We start from the raw sequence: 24007 nt of genomic DNA, 5'->3' as shown, positions 1-24007 counted from the left end.
GAAAATTTTAAATCCAACAAATCCTTAACACAAAACATGCAGTAAATCTGGGGCACCATGAAAAGACCTACCTAAGAATAATAGGGATAGAAGAAGTTCAACTCAAAGCCACAGAAAATATATTCAACAAAATCATAGAGGAAAATTTCCCCAACCTAAAGAAAGACATGCCTATGAAAATACAAGAGGCTTACAGAACACCAAATAGACTGGACCAAAAAAATTTTCCTCTTGTCACATAATAATCAAAATAATAAAGAATATTAAGAGCTGCAAAGGAGAAAGGCCAGGTAACATATAAAGGCAGACCTATCAGAATTACACCTGACTTCTCAATGGAAACAATGAAAGCCAGAAGGTCCTGGCCAGAGATTACGCAGACACTTAAAGGAACACAGATGCCAGCTCAGACTACTTTACCCAGCAAAGCTTTCAATAACCATAGATGGAGAAAACAAGATATTCCATGATAAAACCAAATTTAAATAATACCTAGCCACAAATCCAGCCCTACAGAAATTACTAGAAGGAAAGTACCAACCCAAGGAAATCACCAATGTCCACAAGAACACCTGAAATAGATGAAGCTTACAGAAGCAAACCCCAAAGAAGGGAATCGAACACACAATGCCATCTCCAGCAACAAAAACAACAGGAACTAGCAATCAGTAGTCATTAATATCCATTAATATAAATGGTCTCAATTCACCTATAAAAAGACACAGGCTAACAGATTGGATTCAAAAACAGAATCCACCCTTCTGCTGCATACAAGAAACACACCTCAAACTCACAGACAGACATTACCTCAGAGTAATGGTTGGGAAAAATTTTCCAATCAAATAGACCTAAGAAACAAGCTGGTGTAGCTATCCTAATAACTAACAACATAGATTAAAATAAATAAAGAAGGGCATTTTATATTCATCACAGGAAAAATCCATCAAGAGGAAATCTTAATTCTGAACATCTATGCCCCAAACACAAGGGTTCCTGCATTTGTAAAACAAACATCACTAAAGCTTAAATCACAAATCAAGCCCCACACACTAATAGTGGCAGACTAAACACCCCACTCTCACCAGTGGATAGTCTGCCAGACAGAAGCTTAACAGAGGTTATGTCTCAATGGACTTAACAGATATCTATAGAATTTTCCACTCAACACAAAAGAATATACTTTCTTTTCATCACCTCATGGAACCTTCTCAACAGTTACAAAAAAAAAATGGAATAAACCCCATGCCCTATCAGATCACCACAGCTTAAAGTTAGAATTCAACAGCAATATTAATTTCAGAAAGCCCATAAACACATGGAAATTGAACAATGATCATCTGAACCCACCACTGGGTCAAGGAAGAAATAATAAACAAATAAGACTTCCTAAAATTTTATGAAAAGGACCACACAACATACCTAAACTTAGGGGACACAATGAAAGCAGTGCTGAGAGGAAAGTTGATAGCACTAAATGTCTACATAAAGAAGCTGGAAAAATCACACCAGTGAATTAACAGAACAACTGTAAGCACTAGAAGCAAACTCACCCAGAAAGAGTAGACAGCAAGAAATAGTCAAATTGAGGGCTGAAATCAATAAAATATAAGCAAAGAAAACAATGCAAAGAATCAGTGAGACAAAGAGTTGGTTCTTTGAGAATTTCAACAAAATAGACAAACCTTTATCCAAACTTACCAAAAACAGAATATCCAAGTTAACAAAATCAGAAACAAAAAGGGGAACACAACAATAGACACTGAGGAAAACCAGAGAATTATCAGGTCATACTTCAAAAACCTATACTCCACAAAATTGGAAAACTTTAAGGAGATGGACAATTTTCTAGATAAGCACCACATACCAAAATTAAATCAAGAACAGATAAACAACTTAAATATGACTATGACCCCTAAGGAAATAGAAACAGTTATCAATAGTCTCCCCAAAACAACAACAACAACAACAAAAAGCCCAGGCCCAGCTGGATTCACTGCAGAATTCTACCAGAAATTCAAACAAGAGCTAATACCAATACTCCTCAAATTATTCCACACAATAGAAACAGAAGGAATAGTGCCAAACTGTTTTTACGAGGCTACAATTACACGGATACCCAAACCACACAAAGACACAACTAAGAAAGAGAATTATAGACCAATTTCCCTCATGGACATAGATGCAAAAATACTCAATAAAATACTGGCAAACCGAATTCAAGAACACATCAGAAAAATCATCCACCATGACCAAGTAGGATTCATCCCAGAAATGCAGAGATGGTTCAACATATGAAAATCGGTCAATGTAATCCACCATATAAATGAAAGAAAAAAAACACATGATCATCTCACTAGATGCTGAAAATTCTTTTGACAAAATTCAGCATTGCTTCATGATAAAGGTCTTGGAGAGAGTAGGGATACAAGGAACATACCTAAACATAATTAAGGCAATATACAGTAGCCCAACAGCCAACATCAAACTAAATGGAGAGAAACTCAAAGCAATCCCACAGAAAGCAGGAACAAGACAAGGCTGTCTACTCTCCCCATATGTATTCAACATAGTACGCTATAGCAAGAAGACAACAAAAGGAGATGAAAGGGATACAAATTGGAAAATAAGTCAGACTGTCACTATTTGCTGATAATATGATAGTATACCTAAGTGACCCTGAAAATTCTACCAGAGAACTACAACTCATAAACACCTTCAATAATGTAGCAGGGTACAAGATTAACTCAAAAAAAAAAATCAGTAGCCTTCCTATATACAGATGACAAATGGGCTGAGAAGGAAATCAGAGAAATAATCACCCTTTACAATAGTCACAAATATCAAAATATCTTGGGGTAACTCCAACCAAACAAATGAAACACCTGTATGACAAGAACTTCAAGTCTTTAAAGAAAGAAATTAAAGAAGATATCAGAAAATACAAAGATCTCCCATGCTCTTGGATAGGTAGGATCAACATAGTAAAGATGCCAATCCTATCAAAAGTATTCTACAGATTCAATGCAATTGCCATCAAATTCCCAGCACAATTCTTCACAGACTTTGAAAGAACAATACTCAATTTCATCTGGAAAAATAAAAAACCCAGGATAGCCAAAACAATCCTGTACAATAAAGGATCGTCTGGGGGAATCACCATCCCTGACTTCAAGCTCTGCTATAGAGCTATAGTAATGAAAACAGCTTGGTATTAGCATAAAAACAGACAGGTGGACCAATGGAATTGAATCGAAGACCCCAATATCAACCCACACACCTATGAACACCTAACTTTTGACAAAGGAGCTGAAAATATATTCAATAAATGGTGCTGGTATAACTGGCTGTCAAGATGTAGAAGAATGCAAATAGATCCATATCTATTGCCATGCACAAAACTCAAGTCCAATGGATCAATGACCTCAATATAAATCCATCCAGACTGAACCTCCTAGAAGAGAAAGTGGGAAATACACTTGAATGCATAGGCACAGGAGACCAATTCCTAAATAGAACAGACTCTGAGAGCAACAATTAATAAATGGGACCTCCTGAAACTGAGAAGCTTCTGTAAAGCAAAGAACATGGTCAACAAGACAAAATGGCTCCCTACAGAATGGGAAAAGATCTTCACCAATACCACATCTGACAGAGGGCTGATCTCCAAAATATACTTAAGAAACTATAAATCAAACCACCAAATAATCCAATTAAAAAATGAGGTACATATCTAAATTGAGATTGTTCCATTGAGGATTCTCTAAGACACTTAAGGAAATGCAAATCAAAACCATTTTGAGATTCCATCTTACACTGATCAGAATGATTAAGATCAAAAATACCAATAACAGCTTTTGGTGGTGAGGATATGGAGAAAGGGGAACACTCCTTCCTTGCTGGTGGGAGTTCAAACTTGTACAGCTGCTGTGAAAATCAGTATGACAATTTCTCAGAAAATTAGGGATCAACATACCTCAAGACCCTGCACTACCACTGTTGGGCATATAACTGAAGGAGGCACATTCACACCACAAGGATCTTTGCTCAACTATGTTCATAGCAACATTATTTGTAATAGCCAGATCTTGGAAACAGCCAAGATGCCCGTCAACTGAAGAATGGATAAAGAAAATGTAGTATATTTACACAATGGAGTACCATTCATCAGTAAGAAACAATGACATCCTAAAATTAGCAGGCAAGTGGACAGAAGTAGAAAAAACCATCCTAAGTGAGGTAACCCAAAACCAGAAAGACAAATATAGTATGTACTCATAAGTGGATACCAGACACAAAGCAAAAGATACCCAGCCTACAATCCACAACCCCAGACAAGCTTAAACCGCCCTCCAGAAACAGATGGAAGCAGAGGCAGAAATCCACAACTAACCAATGGGCCAAGCTCCTAGGGTACAATTAAAGTGAGGGAGGAACAATAATGTGAACAAAGGAGTCAAGGCCATGATGGGGAAACCCACAGAATCAGCTGACCCGAGCTAGTGAGACATCACTGACTCAGGTCTGACAAATGGGAAATCTGCATAAGACCAAACTAGACTCCCTTAATATAGGTGACAATGGTGTGACTGGGACAATATATGAGGCCACTGGCAGTGGGTCAAAGACCTAACACTAACGCACAAACTAACTTATTGGAGCCCTTTCTATATGGAGAGATACCTTGCCCAGCCTAGACACAGGGGTGTGGGGGTGGGGAGGTGCCTTGGCCCTGCCTCAATGAAATGATGGGTCAGACTTAGTAGACTTCCTAGGGGAAGCCTTACACTCTCCATGGAGCAGATGGGAGGAGGGAGGGAGTGGGGGATTTGGGAAGAAAGGAGGAAGGGGGAACTGGGATTGGAATATAGAAAATTTAAAAATGAACAAAAAAATTAAAAAAGGCAAAAAAATAGTTGCCATGGTCATGGTGTCTAGTCACAGCAATAGAAACCCTATCTAAGATACTACCTTTACCTCCTTGCTCATGGAATATGCAGCCTTACTGTGCTCTGTTACCTCATAAACTGGAGCTTATGGTAGCAACCTCTCTCAGCTCCCAGGGAGCAGAAACACCTGCCAGGCACTCAGCTCTGGGGCACCTGCCATGTACTCAGTGCTCAGTAAGTGTGTGTTTGAATGGTTTTATAGTCATTAAAGGCACAACCACAGGCTCCTTGTACCAAAACATGCACACTTGAGTACACACAACACCCTGACACACACAATTTGGTGGTAAATATAACAATGAAAGTGCATCCTGCCATTGCTGTTTGGTTGAAATTTCTGCAGTGTAGGTACACAGCACACAAACCAGGACAGATAATTCTCTTGAACCTGGCAGCATTTTCAAGAAAGGAGCATGACACAGTAAAAATCCATCTTCCCCCAACTGATGGGTTCAGTTGTTAAAAGTCCCTGTTTCTCTAATGAACCTGGGAGCATAATCTCAGCCCTTAGTTCACTTCAGTAATTCACTGAGACTTTAAATACCCTAGTTACCTGGAAAATGCTAGGAAGTAATGAAAAAGAGATGCTTAGATCAAGTGTGCCCACACATCAGCAGGCATCATTCAAATGCCATTCAATGGGACAGATGTTTAGCAAAGCAAATTTAGGTTAGTGTTGGGCCAGTGGCACACAGGTGAGGCTCTGCTTATTACGAGAATGGTCACTGATGAAACTGAAGACAACACTCAGACCCTTTTAGGATCCCATCCCATCAAGTCTATCACTGGAAAACTGTAGCTCTGTCATGACTTAGCCCTGTCTCCTCAAGACACAATTTTCCCTGAGCTGAGAAACGTATTTCTTTTCTGGGACGTTGAGTATGCTTTTGTTTAAATTGTAAGTGACACGATTATTAACGTAATAAATGAGACTTGATTGAGCATGGGTTTCAGCTGGGGTGTCTTAGGAGATCAGAGGTTGAGTCCCCCTCCCCCCCACCACTGGCCTTGTCTGTGTTCGCCTTCCTGCAGGAGTAACACTGGTCACACTGTAAGGCTAGGGAGGTGACTCGGTGGGTAAAGTGCTTGCCCCTTGAATGTAAGGGCCTGAATTTGAATTCCTAGGACTCGCATAAAAAATTCCTAATGAGTTGGTGCCCATCTGTGATCATAGCACACCTATGAAAAGATGGAGAGAGAGGCTCATCCTACTGTCAAAACCACATGCCTCAGCAAGGCGGAAAGGGAACCATCCCCTGAAGGTTGTTCTCTAAACTTGGACAAGCATAGCAGGGTTAGCCATACAGGCACATCCGTGTCATGTCATGTGGGATGGTACCTAGGGAACTGTAAAAGTGTCAGTGGATTCAATTCTTGCTGCCAAGCAAGAGTCACCTCTAGATACAGCCTCCACCTGCATGGAATGGATTCCAGGTCCCTGTGTGTGATGTGAGGGAAATCAGGCAGTTATTTGTGACACATGTCTCTGAAAGGCTTCAGACAGACACAGCTCAGAGTGAGAATGTGGAGTTTTCAGTGACTGGTGGCTAAAGGGAAAGAGGTTCACAAAAAAAGGCTTTGGGGCTCTGAAGGAGCCACTTCTGTGAGCACTGACAGCTGCGGGAGAAAGCCACTGTGCGCAGCTCCTCTTGGATCACATGGCCTATTAGTTCCTGTTTGGCATTGTACAGAGGTAGCACTGCCAAAAGAGGACTAAGAAGCCTCAATATGAGGGAATCCCAGGCTCTGGGAATACGTGAGGTATGTGTGCAAGGCACCGAGCATTGGAGTTCACAGCTCCTGTCAGATTCCCAAGTAATTACCTAGCTCAGCCATGTTTGGGATGTGCCTGTTGCCCAATAGCAAGATAAACCAAGACAGGTGAGAAAAACAAATGGAAGGGAGAACTTTCAGCTGCCCACAAAACCAGCTGAAGACACCATACAAGGATCCTAACTGGTAGTGAGTGGGAGAGGGCATTGTGAGCATGCAAGCAATGAGATTCACAAAAGGAAATGTACACTGATTCAATACCAGAGTTTCTGATATGTCCGAAGTCAAGATAGCCTCTCAACAGTGAAGTTAAAAAAAAAGAAAGTTACAGCCAGCACCAGGTAATTCAGAGCACACTGCTGAAGCAGTGCCATGGAGCTTTGCTATGAGCTTACCATGCCCAGTTTTGGACTCCTTGTGAAGTAACATGTTTATAGCTTGAAACTGGTCAGGATACAAGTTTTTAGGACAGAGAAATTAGCTGAGAGCCAAAGCTTTTTTTTCCTTATAAAGAGCTGCTAGATATAAAGTAGTTTGCCTGTTATTAGCAATAACAGAAAAAGGGAAATGAGGTTGTGACAAGATGGAAGAATCACAGTTTACCTTATTCCTTTTGGTACATGCAACAAAAAGATCATCAAGCAATTGAAAATTAGAGAAAAAGACTACCCAGTGAACTCTAGACTCAAGGAACTACCCAGTGGTGGGTCCTTTCATGTGCACATAGGTGCATGCTAGAGCCCTAGCCAGGATGTGTAAAAGAAACAAGAGAATAAAATAGGTGAGTACTTATATAGGAAATAACTAAATGGCACCAAAGAAATAGAAACAAACTCAAGAAAGCCTCCCTCTGTAGTGATAAGCCCAGGACCAGGGATGTCCAGAAAAAAACAAATATTTTGACCATATACAATTTTTTCCAGCTCAACCCCAGAGACACCCTGCCCCCACCAAATGATTGGTGGCGTTACTTTCCTGGAGCAGAGACCATGGAAAGAACTCTTGGTGGATTTCTTATCACCTCATAGTCCAGATGAAATGGGAGGAACCCCTCCCCAAAGTCAACTTAAAATTCTATACCCAGCAAAAATATCCTTCATGAATGAAAAAGACATCCTTAGACAAAGAGATGCTAATAATGTGCCAGCAAAAGGCTTGCTTAAAAGAATAGTGAACTGAAGTCTTTCAGGAAGAAAGGAAATGGTGAGATGTAGAACATCAGGAAGGGGGAAAAGCCGATTATAAATGTACTCACTGTAAGAGTACATATAATCAACTCCTTATTGGTTTTAAAAAGTCTGTTTGGCTGAAAGCAAAAATTCCATCTGAAGTGGCTCTTGATGCCCATAAAGGCCACTTAAAATATTTTATATATATACATTGTGTCCAAGTGTATGTGCACCACATGCAAGCCTGTAGAACTTATGTGGGTTCTGGAAATTGAACCCAGGTCCTCTGAAAAAGCAGTGAGTGTTCTTAACCTCTGAGGCATTTTTCTAGCTTCAAAGGCCATGATTTTAAGTCATCTGTTATTTAAAAAGGAGGTCAATGAGACCTAAAAGCTGGGGATCCTACATTCCTCCTGAAGCAATAAAATACTGGTACAAAGATGGATTGATTTTCAGAAAAGTGTTTTTTCCCATCAAGGCAAATTTTGACCCTCAGGAGACAGCAATAATGAAAACACGATTACAAGTGTTATTGTTGATTGAGAGAGTTCAGTGTTGCTGAGCCTCCCACAAAAGCCCAAGGAAATCCCACATAACACTTACCCAGCCCAAAATTTCAAAATGCAGAGGAGACAATACTGTAGATAAATGAATCTCAGATACTAAGAAATGTTTAAATTGAAACCAAAACTGATGGGCCCAGGCACATTTATCCTTGGCCTCTCCAGCACCCCCTCTCAGGAACTGATTAAACTACCAGACAGAAAATGGAGATGCTACATTTTATCTACCAAATAAGCAAAGCTTTGAAATACCAATCTCTTTCTCATCATGACCTTGCTGGCATCAATATGAGAACCTAAGTATATGTAATACTCTAACCATTTAACTTTGTCCAACCACTTAAAGATCTGTGTTTTCAATTTGATATTTCACTTGAATCTTCCCTAAAGGAACTCCAAAATGTATCTGTCCAGATCCTCCAAATAAGAACTGTTTACAAAGCAAAAAGCCATAGCTATCAAACATATCCACTAACTTACAGGTACTTCAAAAACTATTTCACACCCAAGCAGCATGTTGCTGTTAAAAGAACATTGTATAAGCTCTGCATTGGCAAGGTATATAGAAACAACTTTAAAGCAGAAATGTGGGCTAGAAAGTTGTGTACATAGAGAATAATATCACTTATGTTAAAGATGTAATCACAAACATAGAAAAAATAACACCATAAGAAAATATAATGATAGCATTTAAAAATGATTGTTTCATTATTCATGTTGCCATAACCATGCTCAAAATATTAGAGTTGAAATCCCAGCTTCTTCAGCTATGGGTCATTAACTCAACATGCAGCAACTAGAAGCAAGCCAAATGTGTCCTAAATCTGTGGTGGTCTGGATGTGCTTGCCCATGTCACATCCCATGACTTCACTGTGGCCTTGGTTCTGAGCATGCAATGCAAATGATCACATCATGGACCACTGACAAACACTCCCAAGGACACCTCATCTCAGATTCAAGACTGTTAGGAATTGTCATGCTTCCACTGCACATAGAAGGTTGTCTGCTCCCCCAGAAACAAAGGGTTAATTACTGAAAAATCAGACTTTTTAATATTTTCCTGTCCTTATCTACATACCCAGAGTCCTATAAAAAATTCCTCAGGTAAAAATCACCTACAATAGAAAACATTTTAAGTCCTGGCTTAGATGATAAATTATATGGGCATGGAAACAACTCTGAATATTTGATTTAACTGAATTCTACTTCATGCAGTCACTATGTTAAATAATTTGCCCAACTTTACATGTTAGGAACTAGCAGAGCCTGGATTTGAACTGCATCCTACCCAGGCAGCACAGGCAGCATACCTGGGCCTGCCGGAGTGCAGGATTGGCAGGCAGGGGCCTGACAGGGCCGCTGGGTGCACGTGGGGCCTGGTGGAGAGGCGGGAGCACTCGCTGAGGTGACTGGGGATGAGGGATGGCTCGAGTGTTGAGGGGCCTGCTGATGTCGATGGTCTGGCTTTGCAGGGACCGCCTGTCCTGCATGGTCAAAGCAGAAAGTCAGCTCTGATGGGGTTCACTTCCTAAGGAAAGAACAGTGTTAACCAGTCTATGGCCACCATCTACCTGGGAAGGGGAGGTCCAGGGTGTCCATATGAAGGACTGTATTTACTGACTTACACCTCAAAATTCTAAAGGAAGCAACCCCTACATCTGGAATGGAGAGTTGTGTTTTTATATAGATTAAAAAAAATGAACATTAAAACCCAAACTAGTGACTGTAGCACTTAGAAGGCTGAGGCAGGAGAACTGGAGTTTGAAGCTAGTATAGAAGATTTCACCTCAATCACTCAATCTTCAATCTGGTTTAAGTTACAAATAGATGAAAGAAACTTGAAGTATCAAGTATGTAGACACAGACTGGATCACAAAGACATTATAAAGAAGGCACCTGCTTAGTGTGCACACGGCTAAGGGTAACGTGAGAACCACCTGCTCCAGAAGTGAGGTGTTCATCTCTGGACAAGCTTCCCTTGTGTTTTGAAGGAGGACCAGAGCAGGTGCAGCATGACCTGGTACTTTACACTCTTTTTTTATAAACAACTCTTCCTGAGGCATGACTGATACCCAGTTAACTGAATGTATTTCATGTGCATAATTAGGTAGTTATTTTCTTGACCCAACCTTTTGTTTTGCATCTGTGTTCTTGTGATTTGATGCTTTTCATGTACAGGCACGTGCCATCATGCCTGGCTTGACTGATGTTCATACTCATGGAGCTATTGTAGCCACCATGACAAAGCGTCTGTCCCCCAGAGGAGCTACCTTGTCACTTGTGCCTCCCTCACATCTCCCCTAGACCTTGGCATCCTTGCGTCATTCTAAATGAGTTTTCATGTTTTAAAGTCGTACATACATGGCACCCTAGAATGTGTGCTCCTTCTCTGACAGGTCCTCTGGCTTGGAAAGGCTACTTTGAGCTTTGTGCTCAGTGTTCCGTGAGTCGGTGGCTGACTCTGTCTTCTTGAGTAGCAACTGCTGCTGTGTAATATCCCACTGTTAACCTTTCACCTGTCTTTAGGCCTCTGGATCTTTTCCAATTTTTAGCTCTTGCTTTTGGCCCCCATAAAACACACGTTTCTAGCTGGTGGGTCCAGGTTTGGGGATGAAGGGAGGCACATTTACTGGGAGTGATGGCTTCCTTTTTAGAAGCCCAACTTCTACCTTTTAGACCAAGAGAAGCAAAACAGTGTATTGCCTGATGAATTGGTGATAATATCCTTTTCAGTAATTTTTCATTTCTTGGCACCTATCTTGTTCCCTCTTTTAATTTTTCCGAGTTTGCCTCAGATATTGTATTGCTATGACAGAGTGCCTGGTGTGAGCAGCTTGGAAAGAAGGTTTAGTAGGGCTAATTAATGGCTTCAGAGGTTCAGCCCACGGTTGCCTGGCCCTATGCTCTTAAGTAGAACAGCATAATAGAAGTGTGTTCAGAACCATCTGATGGACAGGAAGCAGGGAGGAAGTGACAGAGACCAGGCCAGCCTTCAAATCCCCTCTTCCTGCCTTGGGATCAACTTCCCTTTAGGAGGTTCAATGTCCTGAAGTTTCCTCCACCTGGCAACCACCACCCAGAGGCCAAGTGTGCAACACATGAGTCAATGCTGAACTCACATCCAAACCATAATGGAGTTCAATATTTAAGGGTTCTTGTGGACAAGCCAAACATTGAGACATGGAGGAACCATTGGATACCTAAGGATAAGGATATAGCTTTTTAAAAGAAGAGAGTGGGCATGGATTCTACAGTTCTGGGCAAAATGGAGGCTCAGTAGAACTTAGACACAGGCCAGAAAGCTCAGCTAGACACAGCTGGTGACCCCTGGAACAGGAGTCTTCTCTGGCTGCATCCCTAGAGTGGCTGCTGAGAAGATGGCGGGTCTAGGTCACTGCAGATATTGATTGTGGTTTGTAATAGACACATACCACACTATGTGGGGACACTGATTGCCTTATCAGAATCTTTTAGGGACCTCAGGCAATTACTCTGGGGCTTACCTCTAGGTCCTACCTCTGGGCCCTGACCATTGCAGGGGCAGTAGGGTATGGGTGAACCAAATATGCTGACTAAGCATTTCATAGGAATGATGGAGCCCTGTTTTCCCATGCAACCTTGTCCTGTAAAAGTCATGCCTTTACAGCACACTAAGTCCTTGTGTAACCTACCTTGGGGGTGTTGGAATGTGGTGACCGGCTCATCAGCAGGCCTTTTCCGAGGGTGGGGTGAGCCTGGCTAAGGTGAGAGCCACTGGGTATCCGGGAAGGGTGCACACACCTACAAGGCAACCCAACATTTGCTAAGCAAGGGCTTTAATCTCTTCTTGCTATAACTGCTCATATTCTGTTCCTGGTGATACTTAGACTGTCACTTTAAAAAACAAACAAACAAACAAACAAAAACAACTCCATGGACAATCATGACGGGGAAAGAAAAAGATCTAACATGTCCATGAATTGAAAAAAATGCATACTGACCTCTGCTCTCCAGTCACTGTTAATGTCAAATTAGTTAACTGAAAACCATAGAAACTTAACTTTGGGTGCATAGGGGATGTTTTGCATGAAGCTGGCATTTCAGCAATAGTGTCTCCAAGCAAATTTGGGCCTGAAGCTCCGCCATCTGAGGAACACATTCCAGTGTCCACATGCCTTGTAAAAAAAAATACTAATGCAAAGATGAGAGGAGACCTATCCATGGAATTCACCAACACCCTGCTTATTTATGTAATGGACGGCACATAGTTTGAAGGGAGAGTCAAAGAGACAGCTGGCCTGGCAGACACTTACAAAAGCAAAAACAAACAAAAGAAACCCAAAGACCCAGTGTTACTATCCAGAAAATCTGTCTCCCTCCCTTGCTGAGGGTAATGCATCAAGAAGCTGAACATTCTTCAGCTGTCATTTCTTGAGGAGATGACATACCTCAGCTTTTCTATGGTGGTTTTCTTATGTGTGAACAGCAGCCGCATCAAGGTCTTCCTTTTGAGATATACTACAAATCCAGCGGCCAGCAGACACAGGATGCTCACCAGGATTCCTACAGTCAAGCCCTGGTTATCTGAAACAAAATACATTTGGCTCAGGGGAGGAGGCTGTTCCAATAAAATACAGAAGACAACTCACTGTGACATTTATGGCAGAATGAGCTTGAAAGGAACAAACAGAACCAGAGCACGTAAATCCCTGAATGACTTCCTAATAAATTAGTCTCTCTTCAAAGGTCGTGTTTGAGCTCTGGTCTATGCCACCATTATTCATCTGTGACAACTGTGGAACTTCCTAATGCAGGGACATGGTCTGGTAGTTGGGACACTGACTGGACCACACAGATTCCCCTAGGCACAACCACAGCAGAGTGGACCAAGGAGCTACTCAAACTACCAGGGGACCATCTTATCAGAATGGGGGGGCTCCCAAAAGGTCACAATTGACCACTCTCCACATATCCTTGATTCTAGGCTTCTTTCACACTTGAGTTTGAATGTTCATTTATTTATTCTTGAATGAGACGTCATCTTGGGGCATCTCAAATTAGAGAGGGAAGAAATGAAAAGAATATTTGCCTAAATGAAGTTACTCCTGTGTAACAGGATAAATAAAAGGCCCAGAGACGGATATTGGGGTTCAAGCTTCAAAGCTGATGATCAGAAAAGCAAAGCAGCCAGCCACTAACTCTTACCTCTACCTCCACCTCAGCTCAGACCAAAGGGGTGATCCTCAAACTGCTCTGACTCCACTGCTCCTCCGATTCACTCAGACTGCTATGCTCTCCCCAGTGTGGCTAGAGACTAATTCTCAGACTGAATGTCTACTTTTATACCTCTCAAATCCTGGTATTAAAGGTGTGAGCTCTGATTCACTCTCTGGTAGCCCAGGATGGTATTGGACTCAGAGATCCATCTGCCTTTCTTCTGAGTCCTGGGATTAAAGGTGTGTACCACCACTGCCTGATCTCTACAGTTTGAGGCTGGCTTTGCTTTTTGAATCCTCAGGCAAGTTTTAATAAATCATAAATAATATATCACCACACTCATGGATTTGGTTTCACAGTCTATTAGGGACTTAATGCTGCCTTTGTGGGGCAAGCTCCTTATTGTTGGGAGATGGTGTGCAAATTCTTTATGAAATTTTACCTGTGGGGCTGAGGCTGAGATGTGGTGACATCTTGCTTGTACAAATAAAGCCTGTCTGAAGGTCAGAGAATGGAGCTTGCCACTAGCTAACAATAGAGGTCTGGAGGTCTGTATAGACAGACAGGAAATGATGTAGCTGGGCAGAAACAGGATATAAGCAGGGAGAAACAGGAACTTGCTCTCTTGTCTGTTGAGGTAAGACACTAAGGAGGTAAGGTGTGGCTATGGCTTGCTTCTTCTTCTCTCTGATCTCTCAGCATTTTCCTCTGTATCTGACTCTGACTTTTTATTAACTAGACCAGTTAAGAACGCCATTTACAGCTGGGCCCGTAGCTAAGTTAGTAGAGTGTATGCAGGAAGCTCTGGGTTTGATCCCCAGAACCCCACAAACCAGATGTGGTGATAGACATGCTTGTGACCACTTGGGAGGTAGAGACAGGAGGATTAGAAGCTCCAGGCTATCCTTAGCTACATAGAAAATTCGAAGCTAGTTTGAGATTTATTTTTTAAAGCATCTTTTTCCTTTTGTGATTTGATGCCTTCTTATTTGGCCCATGTGGAAAGGATATGTAACCCATCAGGTTACATTGTGACTGCAGTGATAGCCAGAGCTAATCTGGGAGAAGCTAGGAATCACAGGGGGCTTCCTTGGGAGTTCATCAGAACCATGATATCCCGGGGAACAGGGACACCTCAACTAGCTTGTATACCTACCAGGAATGTTGTTGAACTGCATATATTAGGTGCCTAACAGCCCCTGCAGGCTCCTGGGAGCCAGACTCACCCTCTTCCTGTCCCATTTCAGCACTCAACTGTTGCTGATTCAATTAGCAGCTGTCCCAGCTCTAGGCCCAATGTCTTGTCATCTGCCCTCTGTTTCTGTACTTTGTCCTCAACTGATGTGTCCTCCAGGAGCTACTATGGAAGTCTTCCTCTAGTCACATGCATGACTGGAAGAAGAACATTGCTGGTCTCTTGGTCAAATGACATTCTTTTCAGGCTTAGTAGCAGCCCTTGGGCTTCAGCTAGGTTTCCTTGCCTCATAACAAATCTAAGTAAAAAGTGACCAGCAAGAACCTCAAATGGTAATTTCCAGTTCTTAAAGTGATCCAATCAAGGTTCCTCCAGGTCCTAACTGGCACCTAGGCACCTCAGGATTGTCTATTGTCATGAATAGCAGTGCCATCTACTGTCCAAGCCAGTGTCTCAGGCAGCATCACTCCTCCATTGTCCAATCTGCATCCTGGGAGCTGCCCTTGGTGACTGTCATCCTGTCCTGCCCCACACTGACCCCAGGCCTTGGCACAGCCAGTTCTCTATATTTGAAGTATATCTCTTTTCTGAGACAGGGTCACATAGAGCCCTGGAGGAATTTGCTATGTAGCCTAGGATAGCCTTGAACTCCTGGCCTCCATCTCCCCACTGCTAGGAGTGCCATACTGGGAATTAAATTTAGAGGAGTGGTTCTCAACTTTCCCAATGCTGCACCTCTTTGATATAGTTCCTCATGTTGTGGTGGCCAATTATTTTCATTGCTTCATAACTAATTTTGCTACTTTTAGGAATCAAAACGTAAATGTCTGATCTACGGATGTTCTTAGGTAACCCCTGTGAAAGGTCATTCAAACCTAAAGGGTCGAAGCCCACAGCTTGAGAAGGACTAAGCTAGGGCCTCATATCTCCTAGATAAGCACCCTGTTGACTATGTGCCAATCTTAGCCCTCCCAGGGATTTTCTTATCTCTGCCCCCCCCCACCAGCACCCATGCTTGGAGATACATCATCATGCTCAATTTCTTAAGTAGGTTCTGTGGATCCTACTCAAGTAGCTAGCACTTTACCAACTGAGCCATCTCTGGTGGTAACCATCCACTTTATTATTAAGAGGTAGGTGTTATACTTTTGTTCTTGCTTGTTCCTCATCCTCTGTCTTGGTCTCGGTCCCCCACCCCCACCCCGTGTGTCTGTAACTCAAGTGTACTCATGCTATCATTCCTCCACTCAGAGTTTTAAAATGCACTGGGGTTGACAACACACAAAGGCTACCCTTTGCCAAGTCTTTTGATATGACGGTGACATTCATACACATTTGGCAGCTCACGGTGGACATTGCCTTAGCTGAGAAAAGTGTCACAGGGAAAGAAAATATCCAACATAATGGCTCACCTTCATCGAGGGGGATCCAGGCAAAGGAAAGGTCTGGGGAGAGCAAGAGTGTTTAGAACCTGAAAGCTTTAGGCTGAGACAGAGGCACTCAGAGTCCCCACTGTGGGGAAGGCTGGCCCATATCCACAGCCTCCAGCAGTTCAGCATCCCTCCCAGGGATGATGGGGCCCCACTCACCTGCTTGCCGAATGGGACCACTATCTGTGCTTCCTCCAAAGCCAAACTTGTCACAGAAGGGAGGTGCCCAGTGGGCCTCACAGTGGCAATTCTTCCTGTTGTTACACACCTTTGGGGCAGAAGTGGACAAAACATCCAGAGGGGACAGAGTTAGGACACACAAGACAAGGGTACTCTGCCAGATCCCCTCAGCAACACATGTAGACTCAGTAAATGGAAGACCAGGAGAATCCACCCCAGACAGCACCCCGCCAGTGAACTGGAGCCCAAGGAGAGGAGGTGAGTGTAGGACAAACTGCCTGTGTTTGGGAGCTGCTGTTGAGAGCCAGCTCCCCTTTCCTGGTCTCTTTTTCTCTTTACTCAGGTAAGCTATGGATTTGCCCTTCTCTGTGGTAAGGAGGGACCAACTTAGGGACCCAGAATCATATGACTGTGGCATAAAACCTATCTCCTCCTGGAGGCCCAGGGAGGACCCCAGCAGTCTGGGGTGGGGAGGTAGGCCCAGGCTAGGCCTCTTATTTTCTGATGTCCATGGAGGTATGCCAGGGTCTGCCAATATTCCTGTGAGCCTACTCCTATCCCCAAATGCCTGCTCTTTCTTTCAGCTTCCTGTGGCAAAGACAGTAGTACTCTTCTTTGTGAAGAAGATGCCAGGAGAGGGTACTTTTGTCCTTGTTGTTAATGCTCTCCGATGGGAGAGCAGAGTTCCAGGGAAAGGACCTAGGAGTCTTCATCTATTTGCAAGGGATCACCCATTGTGGTTCTTCTGCTTGAATTCACTGATGATGTTTACAGAACTCACCAAACTGCATATGAATCAGTTGATTTTGAGTGTGAAGAGCAGAGGATTTTCTCTTTTTAAAAATATTTGAGACAGGATCTCATGCATCCCAGGCTAGCCTTGAACTAGCTTTGTGGGCAAGAATGGCTTTGAACTTCTGAATCTCCTGCCACCAGCTTCTGAGTGCTGAGATTATAGGTGTGTCCCACCCTGCTCACTTTATGAGGTACTTGAGATCAATCTCAGAGCTTTGTACATTCTAGGTAAACACTCCATCAACTGAACTCCATCCCCAGCTGCAGGAGTCTGCGTGTCTTGTTTTATGAAAAGCTGGCTAAGCTTTGGGAGCATTGGATAAAGATCTACCTGACAAATTAGGAAGGTGTAGGACAGTAGGGTGGCTGGGGAGAGCTGCTCAGATCAAGGATTATGAGCCCAGATAGCTGTCTGGTATCTATACTTCCCTTCCACTTAAACACTTTAAATCACAGATGATAAATTTCTGGGTGGCTTGTTGTATGGAAATCAGTGGAACTAGGAAACCAATTCAAGGGCCCTGCATAAAAACACTGGGGCCAAATACATGCTTGAATATTTGAAGGCATATGAAACATTTGCAGCCGGTGTCTTGCTTGTGATGGCTCCTTGCTCTAACTGGCTTCTGTGAAGGATCCAATCACTTGTCCAGTTGCTTCATCTGTGGAGGCTAACAGTCAACAAAGTCCATGGGAAACAGGGATGTGCTTTCTAGAACACTCCTGTTAATCAGGGCTCTGTCTTTTGCAGAGCATCTGTGACCACTGGGTTACAGATTTCTTTCTAAGGGTTGTAAGGGACGGACTAACTCAGTCCTTTTTGTTTTAGGGATGAGGCCAAGGCTTCCATGGCAGGGTTGGCATATTCACAAGAACCTTGGCTGGTCAAGAGCAAGTGGGACAGACAGCATTCTAGTGTCTATGGTACACTCTGCATACATGGCAAACCACCATGAGACTCACACCCTGTGGGTGGTCTTAGCTTGAGGCAGGAAACTATAGCCCGAATTCCCTACTTGGAGGTACTGGTGGTAAGCCTGGTCTTATCATAGAGAGATTGGGGCCAAACTACTTGTTACCAAATAAATGTCTTAATTTCTTTCTGATGTTATAATAATACTCTGAAAAAATATACTTAAAGAAAAAGGGTTTATTTTGGCTCATGTTTCAAAGTCCATCATGGTATGGAATCATGGTGATTAGGAGCTTGAAACAGGTGGTCATATCACATTCATAGTCAAGAATTTGAGAGCCTTGAATTCTGTGCTCAGCTCACTTTCTCCTTTTTATATAGTCCAGGATCCCAGCCCAGGGAATGGTGCTACCCATAGTTGGCGGGTCTTTTCACCTCAGTTAATGTAGTCAAGATGATCTTCTACAGGCATGCCCAGAGGCCTATCTTCCAGGTGACTCTAGATCTCACAAAGTTCACAATGGAGATTAACTATCACACATAGCTGGCTATTCCATAAAATATGGGCCTTGGGTTGCCAACATGTACCCAGAGATACCAGAAGGAGGGGTCCCTGCCCTATTTTCTCTGAGCTGGCTAGGTTACTATGACACACCCTCACTACCACATTGGCCTTGGCCTCATCTCTAAAACAAAAGGGCCAGGCTTGCTCATCCATCGCCATTAGAAAGTAATCTATAATCCAATGAAGACATGAAGAGATTCCATTTGATACTGAGTCAGCTGAACAGGACATCAACATGCCTGTCTGAGGCGGCCCGGCAATCTGTCATGATTACAGCATGGTGGTGATTTTGCAAAGACCTCCATAATCCCAAGTATCTAGATAGTCTAAAAATACAATTTAGAGCATGGTTTCTGTAGAAAAAGCTTCAGGAGAACAAATGAGCCACTGGTGCAACTAATCAAGATTAATATAATCCCATTGGAAAAAAAATTAACTGCATCAGGAAAAATAAATTACGTTTTAAACAATTAGAGTCCTTTTCTTCCCTAAAGCTTCTCAGAATTCAGCAGCATGTGGTAGTCAAAACCCATGGCAAGGGCATTCAAGAACACATGGTTGGTAGATCTGATGTCCTCATTTTAATCCCTTTTGCAAGTATCTTGGTTGAGACATATTTGGGCTGTTGGGAGCAAGAGGGACAGCCCTGCTTGAAATGCTAATGTGAGCCCTTCATGAAGCAAGGTTAGCTTAGAAATTACTTTGAAGATGACAAAATTCTTTCTTTATATCACAGAATGTTAATTCAAAAGATAATTACCTCTCAATCTGATTTTCTTTGTTAAATGAAAGTGACATTTCTCCTGCTATGTAAAGGTCAGAGACAGTTAACGCCTTTAGAAGAAAACGTTGAGGAGGCGCTCACTGCCTACTATAGTTTTTTTTTTTTTAAAGCTTTGTATAGTAGGGGCTGGAGAGGTGGCTCAGTGGTTAAGAGCATTTGATACTCTTGCAGAAGACCTGGGTTTGTTTCCTAGCCTCTACATGGTGCTCATAATCACCTGTAACTCTAGTTCCTGGGAATTTGACCCTCTCTTTGGCCTCTGTGGGCACCAGCACACACATACACATACATGCAGGCAACACATTTCATGCACATAAAATAAATCCACCAGAAAAGTTGGCTATTAGCTGGCTGTAGACTGGCTGAGAGGAGGTGACTAATCCTACTTACCCCTCGGCCATGGCACTGCATCACACACTTGTGAACCCCGAAAACACTGATATTCTGACACCGACGATTGAGGCAGATCTGTGGGAGACACATAGCACAGGCTTCAGTACCTCTGCTCACACAGGCACATGAAAAAAGAGAAAGCAGAGGGCTTGAGAGATGGCTCTGTTGGTAAAGTATTTGCTGTGCAAATCTAAGGACCTGAGTTCAATCCCCGGAGCCCATGTAAAAAAACGAAAACAAAAACCAAGCATGGTAGTGTGTGCTGGTGGAGAAAAGTGGATCTCTGGAGCTTGCTGGTCAGCCATCCTAACCTAGTAGACCTGGGTTCCAGTGAGAGACCCTGTCTCAAACACATGGTGGATGCCACCAGATGAATGAGGCCAGAGGTTGATCCCTGCCTTCCACAGGTCACAGTCAAACAGGTACACATGCTTGCAATCCTCCATACATAACATGAAAAGAGAAAGCAAGGAAAACTTGGAGAAGGTTCCCATTTTAGTGAGCATGGGTGGAGCATAATAACTTGTATTGTTGCCTCAGACACAGACAGCTACCAGGGTCTGATTCCACATGTTGTCCAATGTAAACAGTATGGAGTTCTTTTATATTTAATGTCATGTAAGATGGTTTTAGTGGAAATGAGAAGTTATAACTGATTTTCTCATGAGTTTTGTTTAGGGCTTTGGGGTCCCTGGTGACACACAGCATCCACAGGAATGCTCCCCAGGGTCCTGTTTATCTGGTCACTGCAGAAGCTCCCATTTGCTGAATGGCCTGGACTAGTTGGAAGTGGTTGCCTCTTTCAGCACTGCTCAGTACCTTTCTCTCCTGCAACTTTACAGATTAGTGGAGAGAAAGGAAGAAGAGTTCAAGGTTTAGAATACTGAGTTGATTCACCAAGTAGAACTTCCTGTGGTCAGGTGGTTATTTCCCTGCTACCGTTCCCAGAGGGCAGAGTGAGTACCCCTAAGAGAAAAGTTGGGATCATGGATTTTGTGTATTTTGTGATTCACATAGATATGTGATGTCTCTCACTGTTGTTTTAATTGGTGTTTCCCTGTTGATCTGTGATACAAAGCATTTTCATAGGCTTATTTACCATCTCTGCCATTTTGGGTGAGTCTCTGAGGGTCCTCTGCTCATTTTTAGTTGGGGTTGAAGAGTTCTCAGACTGGGACCATGGGCCAGCTCTATCCAGGATTTTGTAAGGGAAACCTTAGGTTCTGTCCTTTCTTTACCATGACCTTTGAGAGTGACTTTATGATCATGGGAAAAATGGGTTCTAAAAATGTGAGATGATTTGTCATGTTTTCTTGAAAAATTTAATCAATTTGCTATCATTTAGTCTGATGGAAAATCTGATGAAAAGACAAAAGCAAAACAGAGACTGGGGAGAAAGAGCTCAGTCTGTAAAGTGTGTGCTGTGCAAGCATGTGACCCTGTATCCAAAAAAAAAAAAAAAAGATAGAAAAAGAAAAAAGAGAGACAGAAAGAAAAAGATGCCTAAGGAGTGTAGTTAAGATTATCCTTGGTACACACACAAGCACATGCACACACCTTGTACACATAAAAACACACATGCCACACACACACACACACACACACACACACACACACACACACACACGTGCATATATACTATATATATCTGCACACATGCACATTTATAAACCACTGTGGCAGAAAATCCTAGTTTCTTCCTTTAAAATTTTGCCTTGTTTTAAACTCTGAAAGCATTCTCAGCCTTCCTCCTCCCTGTTCTCCCCAAGGGCTCCCCTCCATCTCTCAGCTGACCCCCTCTCCTGTGCTCCTCCTTTCTCTACAGTCTCTGAAGATGTGGCTGACTTCCCATTTTGCCCAGGTGACAACAGGCCCCCAAGAGCTCTGGCACTTCCCCAAAGCAAGATGATCCACTGCTGTGCTTCTTTCTGAGGTCATTTCCTGGCAGGAAGCCTCCCTGAAGCCCAGGATGAAGAAATAGCTTATGCTAAAGGGAGAAAACAACCCAGGTCCCCCCATCTGTGTCTCAATGGTCAGACTGGGACCTCGGCATGACTGACTTTTTCTTCTAGGTGCAAAGAGTTGGATTCCAGAGACCGACGTGTTCTGAGGAGCTTTAGGAAAATCAACTGGCCTCATCCCCCAGTTCCTAAGCAGGCTCTTCCAGTGGGCTGTGTTCCAGATTTACATTAGGAGGCAAGTGAGAACTGTATTCTTACTTTTCCTTCAGCACACTTTGTTCCCGAAAGCACAAGTCCTGGGTCTGGCATGTCATCGCCCAAGTACACATGGGTCCCCCGGCACAGAATCCGACCTCCTTCCTGCTGTGGGATATTTGTTTCTATGGAAACTGCATTGGTACCAATGACTGGTCGGCTGGCACCACCTTGGCACTGGATTTTTCCACACTTGGCATCTCTGGAAGGGTAAGAACACACAAGCTCAGAAGAGGACCAGTATGGAGTGGCCTCTGCCATGTGTACCTCTGCCAGGGGTTCAGTGCCACTGCGGCGGGGTGTGTGGTCTCATACCTCATCTCACATTTGACGAAGGCACTCTTGGAGTCTTTGCCACAGTTGCCATAAGGATCTCCTGCAGAGTTGACTCTCTCAAAGCAGATGCCAGGGGCTGGTTTAGCACCTGGAACAAGAACAACGGCACCTTCCTCATCACTGCTTCTGATTTCCTCTGAACAGCACTGGGCTTGGGGGTCAAGGGGAGGGGTATTCCATGTATAGAGAAGTGGCTCATAGTACCCAGTTGTCTCAGGAGTGGGCTGGGGCAAACCTGGAGGATCTATATCCGACGTCCTTGCCTGGCCCAGCTCGGGGAAAGCCCACTCATTTTTCCTGTGTTGTGTTGTAGGCTTAGATTCAGGACACAAGGCATGTGCAGACTCTCAAGAGATTAGGGCAGACTGTGCAATCGGATCTGGTCAGGAGCAGGAAGACGTTGGCTGGCTGGCTGCAGACAAGGGGAAGCTACTCTCTATAGTGACATCCCACACAATTCCGGGACAAGCTAGGCAGGCGCCAAGGAGTAGTGATGGCTAGTGTGTGTGTGTGTGTGTGTGTGTGTGTGTGTGTGTGTGTGTGTGTGTGTGTGTGTGGTGGGAGGTGGAGGTGGAGGAGTGGGGTGGGGGGACAGCCAGAGGAAGGAGAATGAGAGAGAGGCAGCAATCTTTTGTTTTTGGTCCTAGAAAGCTCCAAGAGTAAGCACTGTCCTCAGTGAATGTTCGTTTCTGCAGAGATTATTCTCACAGGACATAGCCTGGTCAGACCCCATAGTCACTGTTCACAGCAGGCTATCCCTTGGTTGGGGGTGGTGGTCACAGGAACTAGAGAACCCAGGAAGTGGCCACTTTTAAAACCACCTCTTCTTGCCAGGGAAAGAGAACAAATAATTGAGGGCTGCAAGGCTAAGGCTTTGGAAGGCTTTTATGTCAGCCATAAAGGTATCTGTTGGTAACAGTGAGGAAGTCAGGAGAATAGGGCAGGCCAAACTATGCCTGCCCATGTGGTCTTGGCCTTCCTTCCCTTCCAGTATCTGGTTTGGACATTTCCTTTTACAGCACTTTCAATGACTAGGAGGTGACTTCCTAAAGTCCAGACCTGCCTGCCCTACATCCTTCTCTGCTCCCAACTCCAGGGAGTCTCTGTTGGCATTCTAAGGTGACAATGCAATCTAGATTTTTCCAATCAGACTCAGTCCATGGCCTGGGGCTCCCTTCTTCCTCTGCAGTGACACTCATTGTTCTTTAACCTGTGCTGGCCCCTTATCAGCTACTAGCAGAAATGGCCACCTCATTCAATAGCAAAAGAACACAGCTCACCACTGCCGCCTTATTTCCATGTGAAATGAGCCTGTGCCTGCCCTTGAGCTCTCTACTAGCCACCCCATTCTAGACCTTCTGCTTCCTCTTTGTTTGTTTGTTTTGAGACAGGGTGTCACTACATTGATCTAGATGTCCTAGAACTCACTTTGTACACTAGGCTACCTTTGAATCCACAGAGATCCACCTGCCTGCCTTTGCCTCCCAAGTGCTGGGATCAAATGCATGTGCCACCACACCCAGCATGTCCTCTTTCTTTATTCCTAGAAAGC

At 43.4% G+C, this 24007-nt stretch overlaps 1 protein-coding gene across 4 annotated transcripts in view; it reads right to left on the bottom strand.

Annotated features, from left to right (window-relative positions):
- The window catches only part of Adam12 (ADAM metallopeptidase domain 12), a 315670-nt gene that overhangs the window by 10855 nt on the left and 280808 nt on the right, over positions 1-24007 (bottom strand). For 3 of the 4 annotated variants that reach the window (XM_035442147.1, XM_027409111.2, XM_035442148.1), the window contains 7 exons: positions 22435-22543; positions 22123-22321; positions 19901-19978; positions 16433-16541; positions 12880-13015; positions 12124-12232; positions 9763-9936 (listed from right to left, as the gene is read on the bottom strand). In XM_035442147.1, coding sequence (XP_035298038.1) covers positions 9763-9936; positions 12124-12232; positions 12880-13015; positions 16433-16541; positions 19901-19978; positions 22123-22321; positions 22435-22543 — 914 coding nt within the window. The remainder of the gene's footprint in view (positions 1-9762; positions 9937-12123; positions 12233-12879; positions 13016-16432; positions 16542-19900; positions 19979-22122; positions 22322-22434; positions 22544-24007) is intronic. The other variant, XM_027409112.2, reaches the window with a different exon arrangement.

This window comes from Cricetulus griseus, chromosome 3 (assembly GCF_003668045.3).
Source record: "Cricetulus griseus strain 17A/GY chromosome 3, alternate assembly CriGri-PICRH-1.0, whole genome shotgun sequence".
NCBI lineage: Eukaryota > Metazoa > Chordata > Mammalia > Rodentia > Cricetidae > Cricetulus > Cricetulus griseus.
This window is presented reverse-complemented; position numbering and strand designations above follow the sequence as displayed.